The sequence below is a fragment of the Lonchura striata genome, chromosome 2, assembly GCF_050655825.1.
Source record: "Lonchura striata isolate lonStrDom1 chromosome 2, ASM5065582v1, whole genome shotgun sequence".
Taxonomy (NCBI): domain Eukaryota; kingdom Metazoa; phylum Chordata; class Aves; order Passeriformes; family Estrildidae; genus Lonchura; species Lonchura striata.
This window is the reverse complement of record NC_140704.1, coordinates 87,269,538-87,283,691: the sequence shown is the minus strand read 5'-3', so window position 1 is coordinate 87,283,691 and position 14,154 is coordinate 87,269,538. Positions and strand designations below refer to the sequence as shown.

Genomic DNA, 14,154 nt, shown 5'->3' with positions numbered 1-14,154 from the left:
TATGTTTTCTAAAATATCACCACTCCAAATCTTTATTCATGTTCTACAGAAAGAATGATAATGTGTATATTGAACAATTGACTTGCATATAAAACCTGTAAACTTTCTGTAAAACTTACAGGAAGGTAACTTCTCAGCCGGATGCACACAATTGACTCACTTCTTTATCTCCCTGTCCAGTTGCAGTCATAAGGGAAAATACAATTGTTCTTATCAGGGTAACATTCTGGCAAGTTTCCTCTGAAGTCAGGAAAGGTATTTTATTGCATATCAGATGTGTCTGTAGAGTGACCTCTTGCATTAGGAATACAGCATCAGAGGAGGAGGAACAGCAGAAACAGGAAGATACTTGGTATCCTTTGACTTCTAATTTTAAGCTTTCATATGTCCCTTCACTCCATCTGGTAGGAAGCACAGAAGTAAATCTTTTAGCAGAAAGAAATGTACAGTGTCCTAAGGAACAGTGGGAAGGACAAAGGACACACAAGCAAAAGGTTAATGGCTCATCTTTCAGAGGTTTCTGCCAGGGTCTTGGCTATTGATTTAATGCAATAGTTGCCGTATCCCATGAATGCATGACCCTTATCTCCAGCTCGGCCAGGCCACAATACCATTTATATTTTAGCATCTAGTACATAAGAGTTTTTATATTAGTTCTCAGAATAGAAGTACCAGCACACACTGTTAATATAATTCAAGAAATTCTTTTTAACAAGTTTCCAGATTCATTCTGTCCTTCCTTTAAAAAGACAAATCACATCATTTTAGATTCATACCTCCAGGACAACTGTAGTAATATGCTTCCCCAGAGCTTCACAGAGTCCCATTACATGTCTGTTTTCTAGGTAAAGCATTTTTTTCTTCTCTTTAGGTACTTCTTATTAAGTATTTCTTATAGAACAGCAAACTGTCTCCTCCAAAGCCATACCAGTCAATTTGGTGTAAGACCCTTCCCCACAGAGTGCAGCACACACTGAAGTGATCTCAGTTTTTATTTCCTTGTTTCAAGAACAGGACCTTGAAGAGAAAAGATGCGCTTTGTTGCATGTTTCCCAAAGGGCCTCAAAGACTTCATGCAATGCCTAGGCAAGTATCAGTCATAGTTAAACACAGATTTTTTTTATTATTTTTTTTTTTTTTAATAAAGAAGAAACAGTTAAAAAAAAAAAATGTGGAGCCATTCCCACTTCTCTTTTTGCCTTAAGCTTACGGAAAAAAATATTTTCTCTGAAAATTTACCTTCACTGTATATCCTGATCATAAATAAGAAAATGTGGCTTTAAAATTAAAAGAAGACTAGATTGTAACTTTCTAAAAGTTACTAATATGTTTTCCAGCTGAAAAACCGATCAAATTAACGAGACTGGTCATTGCTGGCAATTTTCTGTTCATTAATTACCCTTCTTTTTTTAATGTTTTCATCACATTGTTTCCAATCTCTGTCACTTGGTGACTGTGCCTAGTACTCACATCCCTCTCTTATAGTTCTAACTCTTGTGCTTGTTAACAGCATTGCAGACTGCAATCCACACAAAGAAAATCTCATTTTGCTGGGTCAACCACAGCTGTTCTGAGAGCTTATTCAGACTTGCTGACCCGTGACCCCTGCTAGGACTGGACGCTCCCCCACTGCAGTAGAAAGAAGGAAAATACAAAATAAAAAAAAAGATAAACACATTTTCTTTAAGTGACCCATATTTACATTCAAACCACAGCAGCAAAGCAACAAGGAGTATATGATAAAAAAAAAAAAAAACCACTTAGGCCAATGTTAGTGGAAAAAACTGGGAACCATTGCAACAGTGAGTGTTACATCCTGAGGATGGAGATGAATACCAATTTAAAAAAAAAGAAAGTAAAAGCAAGGGAAAAAAAGGGATAGCATAACACAGGCCTGTGTTATGCAGTCTCCCGACTGCCTTTGGTTTCTCTTCATAAGCAGGAATCTTGCTTCAGCAAAAGATTGCTAGTACTTCAATGCAAAATTACTTAATGCAGAAATATTTCCTGGGTATTGATTCAATTCTTTAGTTAAAATATTGCCGGATCAGTATCTAGGCAGTACAGCTATTCAACAGCTCAGTGTCAATTCCTTAAAGCTTAGAAAATTCAGTCCCACACTTTGCAATTTCATGAAATTTTAATATATGAAAATAGTATTGTTTATTTATCAAAGTCTGCAAAAAAAATAAACTGCATTCACTTCAAGTCTTCTTTACAAGTGAAGCAACAAAGACAATTATAACTTATATAATATTTTATAGCAACAAGAAAATTATTTTAATTTTTAAGTTAGTTTTCTGGTATGCACATACTTGGACATAAAGTTTGATTTTCTCTCTAGTTTTTCTTTGACAGCAGACATAAATAAAGCTTTTTCATGTATTATCACAGGCTTGTCCTTCACAACAGATCCACTTTCCAAATCATTGAAAAGTGAGTTTTCTGTCCAGCAATGCATAACTAAGCTAAACTTAAGTCCTTCAGCACATTCAGTTCCCAAAGAACAATGACATAAATGATTAACTGCCACTGGCACACGGAATGCTGTAAGTTATTGTGAGGCAAAAGACCTGTAATGCACAGAAGTCATAACTGTGACCAGATCTGTACAAGGGCCTTCTCCTTCCCTAAAACACCAGATGGATATTTCAGACTTTCCCAAGACTTTTCTTAATGAAATATCCCACTAACTTCTGCGGCCTCTGCTGGTACTCCACAAGGACATCATGCGGGCTGCTGATTTGATCCCCTTCGAGTCGATTCAGAAGAGTGACACACACTACAGCAGCTAGAAATTAAAAGACAGCATTTGTTAGGAATGACATATTTTACAGTCCAAAAGTATAAACATTTGAACAAACCACTAAAGGAGCAGAAATACAAGAGAAAACAAACCCCATAAAAGGGTGTGCAGTACCATGAGATGCTAGGGGACTAGCATGCTATAGAAATAGTTCAAGGGAACTGCTTGCTACACTAATAAAGCCAGAACTCTCAGGCAGCTGCAGACACTTATTGTTATATCATGATTTGTATGTTTTCCTTGATAGGAAGTATATTTCACAAGTACCCAGGATATGATTGATAGGAAGTGCCTGACACACTTCTAGCAGAGACACAGTTCTAGCAGAGCCAGTTGCAGTCCTCCACTGAGTGCCTGTGCTGTAGGTGCCACCCCTCAGGAAGCAGCAGGTAAGCTGCCTCCACATTCATGGACAGGGAACACTGCAAGCACATGAGGACCTCAAGGATCATCTCAGGCTCATATGCTGTCTTTCAGTAATCAGAGTCCCAAAGGCAAAACCCCTCCTTTCACTCAAGCTCAGGTCTGTCACTCAACCCTGTAACTCTTCTCTGTCTGGGGTTTCTGCCAGTGGCAATTTGCTGACCACAAACAATAAATATTTATTACAGACCTACAAAGCAGAGACAGCAAAAGGCCTCCTGAATTGCTTAGGGATAGTATTGGTTGGGTTTGTAATCCCTTTCAGGCCAGTAAGAACTGAATGTGTTTGATATAACCATTGGCCATTTTGCTTATATTTCATCATTTTGACCTCCTTGAGCTTATAGGAGCTTGAGAAACATCAGTGTTTTAAATTGGCATTTTCCTTTCCAAGGAAATTGAGAGAAGACAGTTAATATGATAAGAAGAAATACACTGTATTACATTATTTTAATTTTCCTTTTTTATTTAGCATGCATTAAAAGAAAACTTTAACTCATTTTATGATTTGGAACAGTTTATGATGCTACTAAAAATCCTTAACTGTTTAAGAATCATAGTCTTAAGTCTACAGAAAACAATGATAAGTTCCATTTGATATGAAAGTATAGAAATTGAGTACAGTTACATTCATATGGATCTGAGAATCAGCTGATTGCTTAAACTAAGCAGTTGCTTTCTGTAAACTTCAAAAGCTAACTGGAGAAAACAAATGAATGCCACAGGGTATTAAGGTACTTTAATGATTTACATGGTTGCCGTGGGCTGGAATAGCAAATGATAGAAGTAAACTGTGTAAAAACTGCATGAAGAATTTACGATAAATTGTGACAAAACTGACACAAATCAAAAAATCATAGCAACAAAATTATAAGCAGAAATATCTTTTATATGTATGTATATGTGCAGAAGGTATGTTAACATTGCTTTGCCCTTTTTAGCCACAAACCTCCTGCAACAGAAAATTTCCTATAGCCTGGATAAAGAGACTAAGTTAGTTTACCTTTGACACCACTGAGATTACACATTGCAGCAAATACAGAAGACTCCATCTCGATGTTTCTGACACCAGACTCATAAGCATTCTTCAAATATTGCAGTTTTTCGTCTTCATCATATAAGCAGATTGCACCATCCAACCTCCCCTGTCCTAGAAAGTAATTTTGTAGAACATTTCAGAGTGATGAAGTCACAGAGCAAATTCAATTTTGAAAACACCCAGTTATTACAGTCTCCTCCATACAGTGCTCAGCTTTTACTACTACTCTTTATTTTTGTGCACAAGACAAATAGGACAAAGTGATTCTTAGCTATTGCTAGAGTGTATACATGGTATATTTATTCTTTATAATCATGGTAACTTAATGGTAATTGGTGAATCATGGTAACATTAGTTTTCTTCAGCTTCAATTCTCAAATTCATAAAGAGGAGAATGTATGTCGTACATTCCCACACATTCAACAAGTACCAAAATTCCACAAGAAGCTTTAAGTTGTATGAAAAAGCTGCATTTTTGACACAGTTTAATCACTGTCCAAGAAAACCATCAGGCTTTCCTGTTTCTACTTTAAAAGGATGAACATCTTGCTACTTACACTTTCCAAGGTAAGAGATGTAGTGTCTCTTAAGCTAACTAACTAACATTACTGTAAATTTTGAGAAAATTTTTACTCAAATTATTCAAGAGTAACACCTACAAGACAGTAGCAGGTTAAGTACATTAGAGTTGAAATACAGTGTATTTTACTCAGTCTCTTCTTGGGTTTGGGAGATGTACTCCTAAATTAATGTCCTCAAGCCTGTTCTCATATATGAGTTGAAAACATCCCTGACACATTTTTTAGTGTTGTTTGCACCTGTGGTTGGTGCCTGAGATACACGAACTGACAGCTTGTGGTTCTGCCCAAGCTGGAGCACTACAACGAAGATCATTTGTCACCTACTCAGCAACAGACTCATTTGTCACCTTTCTCTGTCTGTCACCTACTCAGCAACAGACAGAGAAAGTAGGATGAGGTGCCACTTACATTCTGTTTTCACAATGTTTGAAAGGTGTTTCTGAATGAACATCTAGATTTGGGAGATCAGAAAAGCACCTGAATGCCTATATCTTTATCTAAAATAGGCTTTGCGTCTCCTACATAGCAGCACTGACACAACTCAGCAAAATATTATCTTTGGTTGTCTGATCACTGCTTTGCTTAAACTGAAACAAGCTCCAACCCTTTTTTTATAAAATATTTACTTTTAGTACTTAACCAGTGCATGGAAAACCAAACCTAAACAAGTCACAAATAATTCCCACTCCCCTAATCCCCTAGGATGCTTCAATAAATGACATAAATTTTGTGACAAACATACCTGATAGGTACCTGAAAAGTGTATATAGACTATATGAACTTCAGAGGATCTATTAAAGTTGGGGAGAAATCTCCCCAAAATTAAAAGTTTCATACATCCAACTGCTAAGTACAATGCTTGATTTTAAGTAGATCAAAAATAGTTTAATTGAGATTTGTGAGACAAGCCAGAGTAGGGAGCACATTCTGTTAGTGAACTGGAAGCCAAATCTTAATATATTATTCAATAGTTATCTATTGCTGCTTACCAATATTGTTCTGTTAGTCTATCACCAGTCTTACCTTCATAGAAATCCAAAGTGCACATGGTGTTTCCAATGACTGTATTGAACTGACCAATTTCTTTACTGCACTGCATCAGCTCCTTAGCCAGCTGTTCATCCAGGTTAGTGCTGCGAATTACAGTCTTTCCCAGAACAACCTGTTCCAGCTGAGGCTTGAAGGTGGCATCTACAGACTGCCTAGTTATAACCACTGAGCCTGGCTCCAGACCTGCAGTAAAAGGAAATATATATATCTTCACAATGCAGTTAACTAGTGGTTTCCAGACACATAAAACATACCTCTTGACCCAACCCTGCTTCTCTTAAAGGGGAGAATTTCACTTCTGAATCCACCAGGGGAATTTTTTGTCCATGGCTAGCTGCTTCATTTAATTATTACAAATAATTTCTGAAATAATGGAATTTTTCCTTTTTCACTTCTTTCTTATATTTTCCATACAGGACAGGAACATCCTTCTTCTAACATTGTCAGATCTTTAAGTGCATTTTTTCTATGCAAAAGCAGACGTTGCCTTTACTTTCAAAATTACAAAAGAAAAATTATGAATCTCCTGTGGAAAACTGTTCTGACCATTAATTTCTTGCATGCAGAGAGATGCTTTACTCTCCTGCAAATATAATTTGGTTTACAGAAAGGGAGAAAGAAATCAAGAGGGGAAATACCTATTCCACCAGAGGTGCCAATACGAATGATGGTTATGTCAGAACACTTGGCATGATACAGCAGTTTGATCAGCTCGTGCAACATGATTGAAATAGAAGGAATGCCCATACCATGCTGAAAAGGAAATACAAATTAATATTCCACATTCACATAGAAAACACAAAATATCTATGGAAGAAGCAGTAGGACATTATCTCCTGCCTGATACTGTTTTCCCAAATGCCACCTAACTCACTCCCACAAAACCCCCACGATCTGGGCCTACAGAAAGATACTGAAAGGGCCTACAAATAGACACCCACAAGCTTTGGCAGACTATGGATGAAATACAGTATTTCTAAAAATCATGAATTACAGAAAATTTACATTCTCAAAGGTATAAAGAGTGTCCTTTCCAATAGCTAACGCACTTTATCATGGAGCATTTCCTAAATGCAATAAAAACCCCACTCTGATTTTTCACTAACCTGAAGTACTAGTTAGTTTAGTATCCTGATCCACCAGCCACCTGAGAAGGATGGGATGATTTGGGCTTTATGGACAAGCACATACTAGATTTCTGGCAATTCGTCTTACTCTGTCATACAGACAGGAGGCAAATACCCTATGGCATGAAACTGATAACTGATAAGGGTACAGAGGATCTGAAACAGGACAGAGAAAACTTAACTAATTAGTTAAGCTAATTTTTTTCAAAACACAGACACCATGGTTTAGTCTTGATGTTCAGCAAATATAAATCCACATTAGCTTGCACAATATTGTGGTAATTACAGCTCACAAGAAAAGGTGCAAAATAATACTACAGTTTTGCAATTACAATTGAAGCATGTAATTCTATCTACAAACTCAAGCTACAAATTTCTTTAAAATGCATACATGGGTTGGCAGCATAAGTCCCATGGAATGCTACTCTTAAGCACATTTGACAGTGCCATTGCAGATACATAGCTCTGGGTACATATATCTGGATACAGATATATTTTCCAATACCCCACATTCACCAAGTGACCTTTTTTGCCCCATTTTTCAGGGCACAGAGCAGGGATAAGGCAACAATAACTGCACAAAAAATCTATAACGCCATTCCTGCAACACCTCAGCTCAGTGGTACACAGAGGAGAAAGGGATGCAAGAAGGAGCAAAGGTATTGGAGATTTTCCCTCTTACAAAAAAAGAGGCTAAAAAGGAATCCTTAATTAGCTGACTGCAATATTTTGAGTAGCCTGATTAGGACTGTGAAATATTTAAAAGAAACATGCATTCAAATTTTATGCTTTGAACAGCATCAAAACTGAACCGTGCCCTGTGTAAGACGAGGGAAGTACTTACACTGACGGACAACACGGGCCCCACTTTGTACATGGCGTAGCGGTCGGTGCCCGCGCAGATGTTGGGGTAGTCACACCCAGGGCTCCCCAGCCCCAGCTCCTCTGCTATGTAGGCAATAAAAGCTTTCATCCGGGAAGGACTTCCCCCAACACACACAAACTGGGGTGGACAGAGTTCAACAAAGCAAAATCAACTGCATGATTCCATATGTCAAAGAACAACATAAATATGCAAACGCCTTCAGTAAGCACAGATTTATCCACAGATATGGTGCTTCTCATAATCATTCTAAAATGCCATGAAGAAGAATTATGGGGAAAAAACTCAGCTGTCTACAGCACTCAAATACCTTCACCCTGTTTAAACTAATGAAAGAAAAATATTGACATGAAGACCCAACAAACAGAAGTATGTTTCTGAATAGACCCTATAGCATTTGCCTTTTTACTGGATGAAAAGAGACAGTCCAAAACAATTACTCTCAGCTTTGTTGGATACCAGAAGTGACAAGAACCCACAAAATTTTTCCCCTTTTGCATGTACTCCTCAATAGCTGGTAGGCTGACACGTTTAGTGTCATATTTATTCTGAAGACAGCTACACTTTCACCTTCTGCAGCAAAGCTCAGGCTTGCTGAAAAAAGCAAAGCACCTTACCTTTACATCCCCAAACAATGATGGAAAATCATGGGTACCAGTCCCAAGAGCAAAATGGTACAGGATGTCTTCTTTCATTTTCTCCAGGTGAGGGTTGCAGAGATGAATAAAGTTCTCTCTACCAAGACAGCAGCATTGTGAAACATGTAGAATATATACAAATATATATAGAATATATACAAACATTGAAGAGATTACAATTCTTCAAAGTCAAGCAGTCAAAAGCTGGGAAATGCCACATGTGCAAATGCCTGTCCAACCTTATTTTGGTTCCTTGTGCATTGTGTAAAAGAAACCCTAAATTTCATAACTGTTTTATGTCTTACAAAATATCGCATATGACATTTCACGTTACATTCATCGCACAGGACAAAAGAGCTGAAGAAAAGCCCGGATCTCCAGATGCATTTGCAACAGCACAATCTTTATCTTAAACAATATTAAAGCTGGGGAACCACAGTGGGTCTTCATGGTGAGCAGAAAAATGGGAGCAGGACCAGGGAAAATTCAATAGCCCACCATATTACAGAGGCAATCTATAGCAAAGCTGAAAAGCAAAACTCTACCAGCCACCTGAGAAGGATGGGATGATTTGGGCTTTTATGGTCTGAAACAGGACAGAGAAAAATGGAGATCTGAAGCAAGGAGAAAACCATAGAAGTGAAAAAAAAAAAAAAAAATTCAAGAAAAAAGAATTCAAGAAAAGGGAAAAGAGAGGAAGAGGTAAAAATAATTCTCTTCTTCCTAAGTGCTTCTTGTAAAAAAATTATACATCTTAAAAGAAAAATACAAATTAATCTGTTTGAAGAGAGAGAAATGACAAGGCAAGGAGAGAAACCTGAACTACTTGGCCTGTGGGATCACGTTCATGGAAAATTCAATAGTGGACTAACTAAACAAGCTGAATGCTCTGCCTTCTGTGCTTGATGTTTTAAGTTCAATTGAAACAGGTAGGAAAGACTAGCCAATAAGCACAAGCTTAAGCAGAGCACTGGCAAGTACTTCAAAGTAATTTCTGAGAGATGGAATCAAGTACTAAATAGCTTCCAGACACAAGAAGATGACTTAATAAGTTAATGAAGGCTAATGAAGCTTAGTGGAGACGCAGCATGGCTCAGCAAATTCAAACTGCTTTGTCAGAGGAGACAAACAAAAGAGTTCACCTGGACTTCATTCAGAAAATTGTTAGGATAACTCAAGAACAACTCTGTAGCCTAAACAGAGGTGTTTAGCACTATTTCCGATGGTCTAGGTAACTAGGTTATCTTGTCTACTTTTTAATGCCTCTCCAGAAAAGAGATAAGGCTGAAAAGAACTATGCTTTCCCATAATTCCTATGCCTTATCTGCCTGTGCAGGATGAAGGAAGTCTACAGTGGCCAAGATGCCCATGCTGAGGGTACTGAACTGTTCCTCAGAAAGCAAATAGTTACAACCCAGATATTCTGAGTATATAGTTACAACCTAGATATTCTGAGTATAGGAATTTCTTCTCTTTCTGATGGTCTTTCTCCAACATCAGTAATTATCCAGGAACAGCTGCACAACCAAGGAAAGAGGTGTAATCCCAACCCACCCTATCTGTCCCTGCCCACCGCAGAAAATCACCTTCAGCAACTGAAAGAGCTGCCCATCCAGGCAGCCAGTCCCCTTCAGTAGGAATTCCCTTCCATATCCCATGATCTCCATTTGCCTCCCTTCATACAAATCCTGCCTGAGGTGACATCAAAGGCTTTGGGTGCTTTTATTCTTCCTTCCAAGAGATCTGTTTGACTCTGGGAGAGCTAAAGAGCAGGTTTATGGCCTGTCATGAAGACACAGACAACCTAGGAATTCACCAGTTCATATTAGAAGAATTTCTACGCTGCCTCCCCTGAATTATTCCTGTTCAGTTTTGTCGGACTCTACATTTATTTACTGGCTCACTCAGTAATGCAGATTCAATAACTGTCTGTGCTGCTGTCCATTGGAATGGTTGTCACATTAAAATAGGATAGGATATGATTTGAAATCATTTTATAATCTATCCTCAGGTGAGCAAAAAATGTATTTCCTTCTTCATACGAACCCTGGCAATAAAAGCTTCTCTTCAGGAAATTAACTGGGGAAAGGCGAGGTCTCTATTAAAGTGCAAGGAAGTCCATGTGATATGTGCCAACACCACTGTCCTCATGCCTGACCAAAACATTTCCTCCTTCCTCATCAGTAGCCATATTCCACCCTTTTCATCTCACAGCCCACCAACAACACTCTCTGACCCACTGCCTCAACACAGTGAGAGGCTGTTATCAACTTGCTCAGGTTATCCACACATCTGATTGCAGACTTGGACCCTGGGGTAAAATGAGCAATAAAAACTAGCATATTGTTATGTGTACATAGGATCAATGCCATGGATTTACAGGAGAGGCAAAGTTTGCTGGATAAAAATCCTTGGCATGCAAAGCTAAGGAGCAGAAATTTTATTTCCCTAAAGGTGTTGTAAAGCACCTGCAACTTCTAAGGGTGTAAGTAAAATACGAATCGAAAGATAAGCATGTAGCAGGTTTTAGTAAAATAAGCTTAAAGTAAGGATTAGAGAAACAAACTGAAATATTTGTTTGAACTCTTGAAGCAGCAAGCAAAGTCAACATTCCAGCAGCTCACTGGATTAAAATAAAAATAAATCAAAACATCGCCCTGCTTTGAAATATTCACTGTTGAGAGAAGTTCAAGGGGCTGGCCAGCAAAATCCTCTGTATAGGGGTGGTAAAGCAATAAAGCATCCAGTTGTCAAAAAAGAGCTGCTACTGGATACTTGGCATTATTATCATAAACTTTATTTAAATGAAATGAGTGTGTAATTAGTTTAGGGAGGAAGTTTAAGTGTAAACTTGGACAAAATAATTGATTTTTCAATCTTACTTTGAAGCCTGTCCATCATCAGTATTCTTCTCATTTGAGGAACCAGGAGCCATGTATGTTTAATACCTAGAATTATATTTTTTAAAAAATATATATAAGTGCATCAGAATAGTCCCATCTACAAAGCTGGAAGCATTAACAGAGAGAGAAACCTTCTGTATTGATGATAACTACCATGAATATTAAATTCCCCAAATAATCCAGCCACACTACAGTTTTTATAACTGGAGCAAAAGCAGCAAAATTAGCATCTACAATTTTTACAGCTGAGCATCACCACTTTCAAACCCTCAAGAATAAATTAATCCCTTGCTATTGCAACCCCCACCTCACCACTACTTCTGTTCTGTGGGATGAACAGCTGCAGGTTCAACAGCCACAGAGAGGCAAGTCTCATTGCTAACTAACTCACCCTCTTCCATACCTCCCACACCAACAGCGACTGCCATACCAGCTTCACTCCCCTTCCACCTTTGGCTCCAGAAGATCTCCAAAGCTCAGCTCTAGCTGGGACGCCTGAAACCCAAGTCCAGGAAGCATCTTACTCATAATATCCTCTTCATTAAACTCCTCCTACTGACCTTAAGAGAACTTCTTTCTCCAGCATAAAGCAAGGCACATGAAACTAAAACATGACTTCAAAAAGCCACAGCTCTCCAGTTTATCATCTATCCTGAATACCTTTTTTCTGATCCATTACCTTAACCTATACGCAAAACCTTCTCACTGCTGCATTCTTCTTTAAATTTAAATAGACAAATGTATCACTGAGGCTTTCATGCTGGTCCAAAGACAGAATTATAATTATAGGATGACTAATTTATTATTATTTTCAGAAGTGACTAAGGCTACCTGCCGAAGTTGGTACTTTCTGGGAATGCCCTTACGGGAAACATTGAATCATAATGTTTCACTCTACCCTCCATTAAGAAGGGCCTGACAGCACAGAGATTATAACAGAGACAGGACTGTAATCCTTAAAAACCTCAGGATTACACCACAAGGAAACAGGAAGAAATCGATCTTGCAACAGAATTACATCATATGTGATTCTCCAGCAAAGTGCAAAACCTAACAAAATAAACAAAAGACCTGCCTGTTAAAAGCCATTGAATAATGGAAATGTATTAAAATTTATAAGGACAATTAGTTTTCTTCATTTAAAATATCAACCTTTATTAAGTAGACCCAAATTCACAGGTATACTAAATGTTTAGAACCATCTATGGTCAAGGAGGGGAAGTATAAAAGTTGCATTTATAATCAACTACACTTCCTTATGGTGGTATGAAGTATAGTCAGCTACTACTGGGCATCACCATTATACCACACACACTACAGGAAAAATACATCATTTCTTCCTACAGTGCCACGAGTCCTGATAAAGAGGAGTTAGAAGCTAGGAAGAAGAAGCCAAAAAGTGATTTATATGCAGCAAGAAGAAAAATGGCTGCAAATAAACCAAAGGATATTAATTCAGCTCCTCTTCACAGTATTAAGCATCCACAAGCTTTTTAAGTGTTCTGGGTTCTGATCACCTAAGTAATCATAGATGATACACTTCAAAAAGCTGAGGACAAAGTTCTGACAGTCCAAAGGTCCAGCTTACCCCCCCTTAAGAGCACCCAGCTGCAGGAGTCTTGGCAGGAATTGAAGGAAGGAGCATAAAGCAGCTTTCCCATGGCAGACAGTGACAGCAATCAGGTAGTAGCTGACAAGCAACCAGTTAATGTACAATCACAAAACTCTCATGCTGTCTAACCAAATGGAAATTTTTACAGACATGTCAAAAGTTTCTGCAGTCTTCTTCAGCCAAGGTTAAAACTGGCATTCAACTGGCATTCCACTGCTGTGTTCCCAGCAGGACTCAGATAAAGAAAGGGTGCAGTTTTATGGTGCATGCGCATCCTAGAATGGTTTAGGTTGGAAGGAACCCTAAAGATCACCTGGTTCCAACCCTTCTGCCATGGGCAGGAGCACCTTTCATTAGACCAGATTGCTCAGAGCTCCATCTAGCCTGTCCTTTAACACTGCCAGGTATGGGGCATCCAAAACTTCCCTGAGCAACCTATTTCAGTGTCTCACCATCCTCACAGCGAAGGATTTCTTCCTAATCTCATCTGAGCATCTAAATCCTCAGACTGGTGCTTTAAATCCATGCAGAACCCACTATAATTGCCACCTCTCATTTCCCCCCGCAATCTGTCATTTTTTGAAGGAAGCCCACAGTCAATGGTTTCTGCAGGGAAAAGCTCTTGTTGGGTGTTCGTCCATCATCAGGAAAAGCTGACGTAGCTGCAAAATTTATTTTACCCTACAGGTCCCGTCGCTGCTGGGGGAGCGCTCCCCCGGCTTCACAGACAGAGCAGGCGGCCTCGTCCGCCGGACGCCGCGGCACCGCCGACACGAGCGCTCCACCGCACCGACGCTGCCCCGCCGCCCCTCGTTCCCTACCCACCCTCCGCCCCGCGGCCCGGCCCCCGGGGCTGAGAGACCCGGCAGGCACCCCACCATCCACCCGGGAGCGGACCGCGGGCTGCCGGGGCGCGGTTCTCACCGGGGCAGCGGGATCAGCCGCTGGGAAACGAGGAGGGCGGCTCGCTGTTCCCGGGCGGGCTGCGGGGCGGCCGGCCGAGCCGCCTCCCGCCAGCGGCGGCACCGCCCCGCCCCGGGCCCGGTTAACTCCCTGCGCGCCGGGAAGCGCCGTGCTCCGCGGCGGGCACGG

General features: G+C 39.6%; 1 protein-coding gene across 6 annotated transcripts; it reads right to left on the bottom strand.

Moving 5' to 3' along the window:
• Positions 1–2,128: 2,128 nt before the first annotated feature.
• Positions 2,129–14,113, bottom strand: UPP1 (uridine phosphorylase 1). Of its 6 annotated transcripts, none has more exons than XM_021546888.3 (8): positions 13,987–14,113; positions 11,430–11,495; positions 8,527–8,644; positions 7,871–8,029; positions 6,538–6,652; positions 5,873–6,082; positions 4,233–4,379; positions 2,129–2,791 (listed from the first exon to the last, which is right to left on the bottom strand). In XM_021546888.3, the coding sequence occupies exons 2-8, from the start codon at positions 11,480–11,482 to the stop codon at positions 2,652–2,654; spliced, it is 942 nt and encodes a 313-aa protein (XP_021402563.1). In that variant the 5' UTR covers positions 11,483–11,495; positions 13,987–14,113; the 3' UTR covers positions 2,129–2,651. The 6 variants fall into 6 exon arrangements, with proteins under 6 accessions (XP_021402563.1, XP_085427842.1, XP_085427841.1 ...); XM_085571716.1 differs by lacking the exon at positions 13,987–14,113 and adding an exon at positions 13,743–13,763; XM_085571715.1 differs by lacking the exon at positions 13,987–14,113 and adding an exon at positions 11,842–13,726.
• Between the last annotated feature and the right edge of the window lie 41 nt (positions 14,114–14,154).

Bases quoted from the DNA above. Each gene is read 5' to 3' on its own strand.
- UPP1 (XM_021546888.3), bottom strand. From the start codon at position 11,482: ATGGCTCCTGGTTCCTCAAATGAGAAGAATACTGATGATGGACAGGCT. The intron at 8,030-8,526 runs GTAAGGTGCTTT...TGTCCACCCCAG, and splicing joins CATTGTTTGGGGATGTAAAG to TTTGTGTGTGTTGGGGGAAG. The intron at 6,083-6,537 runs GTATTTCCCCTC...CTTTTACTGCAG, and splicing joins TGGCACCTCTGGTGGAATAG to GTCTGGAGCCAGGCTCAGTG.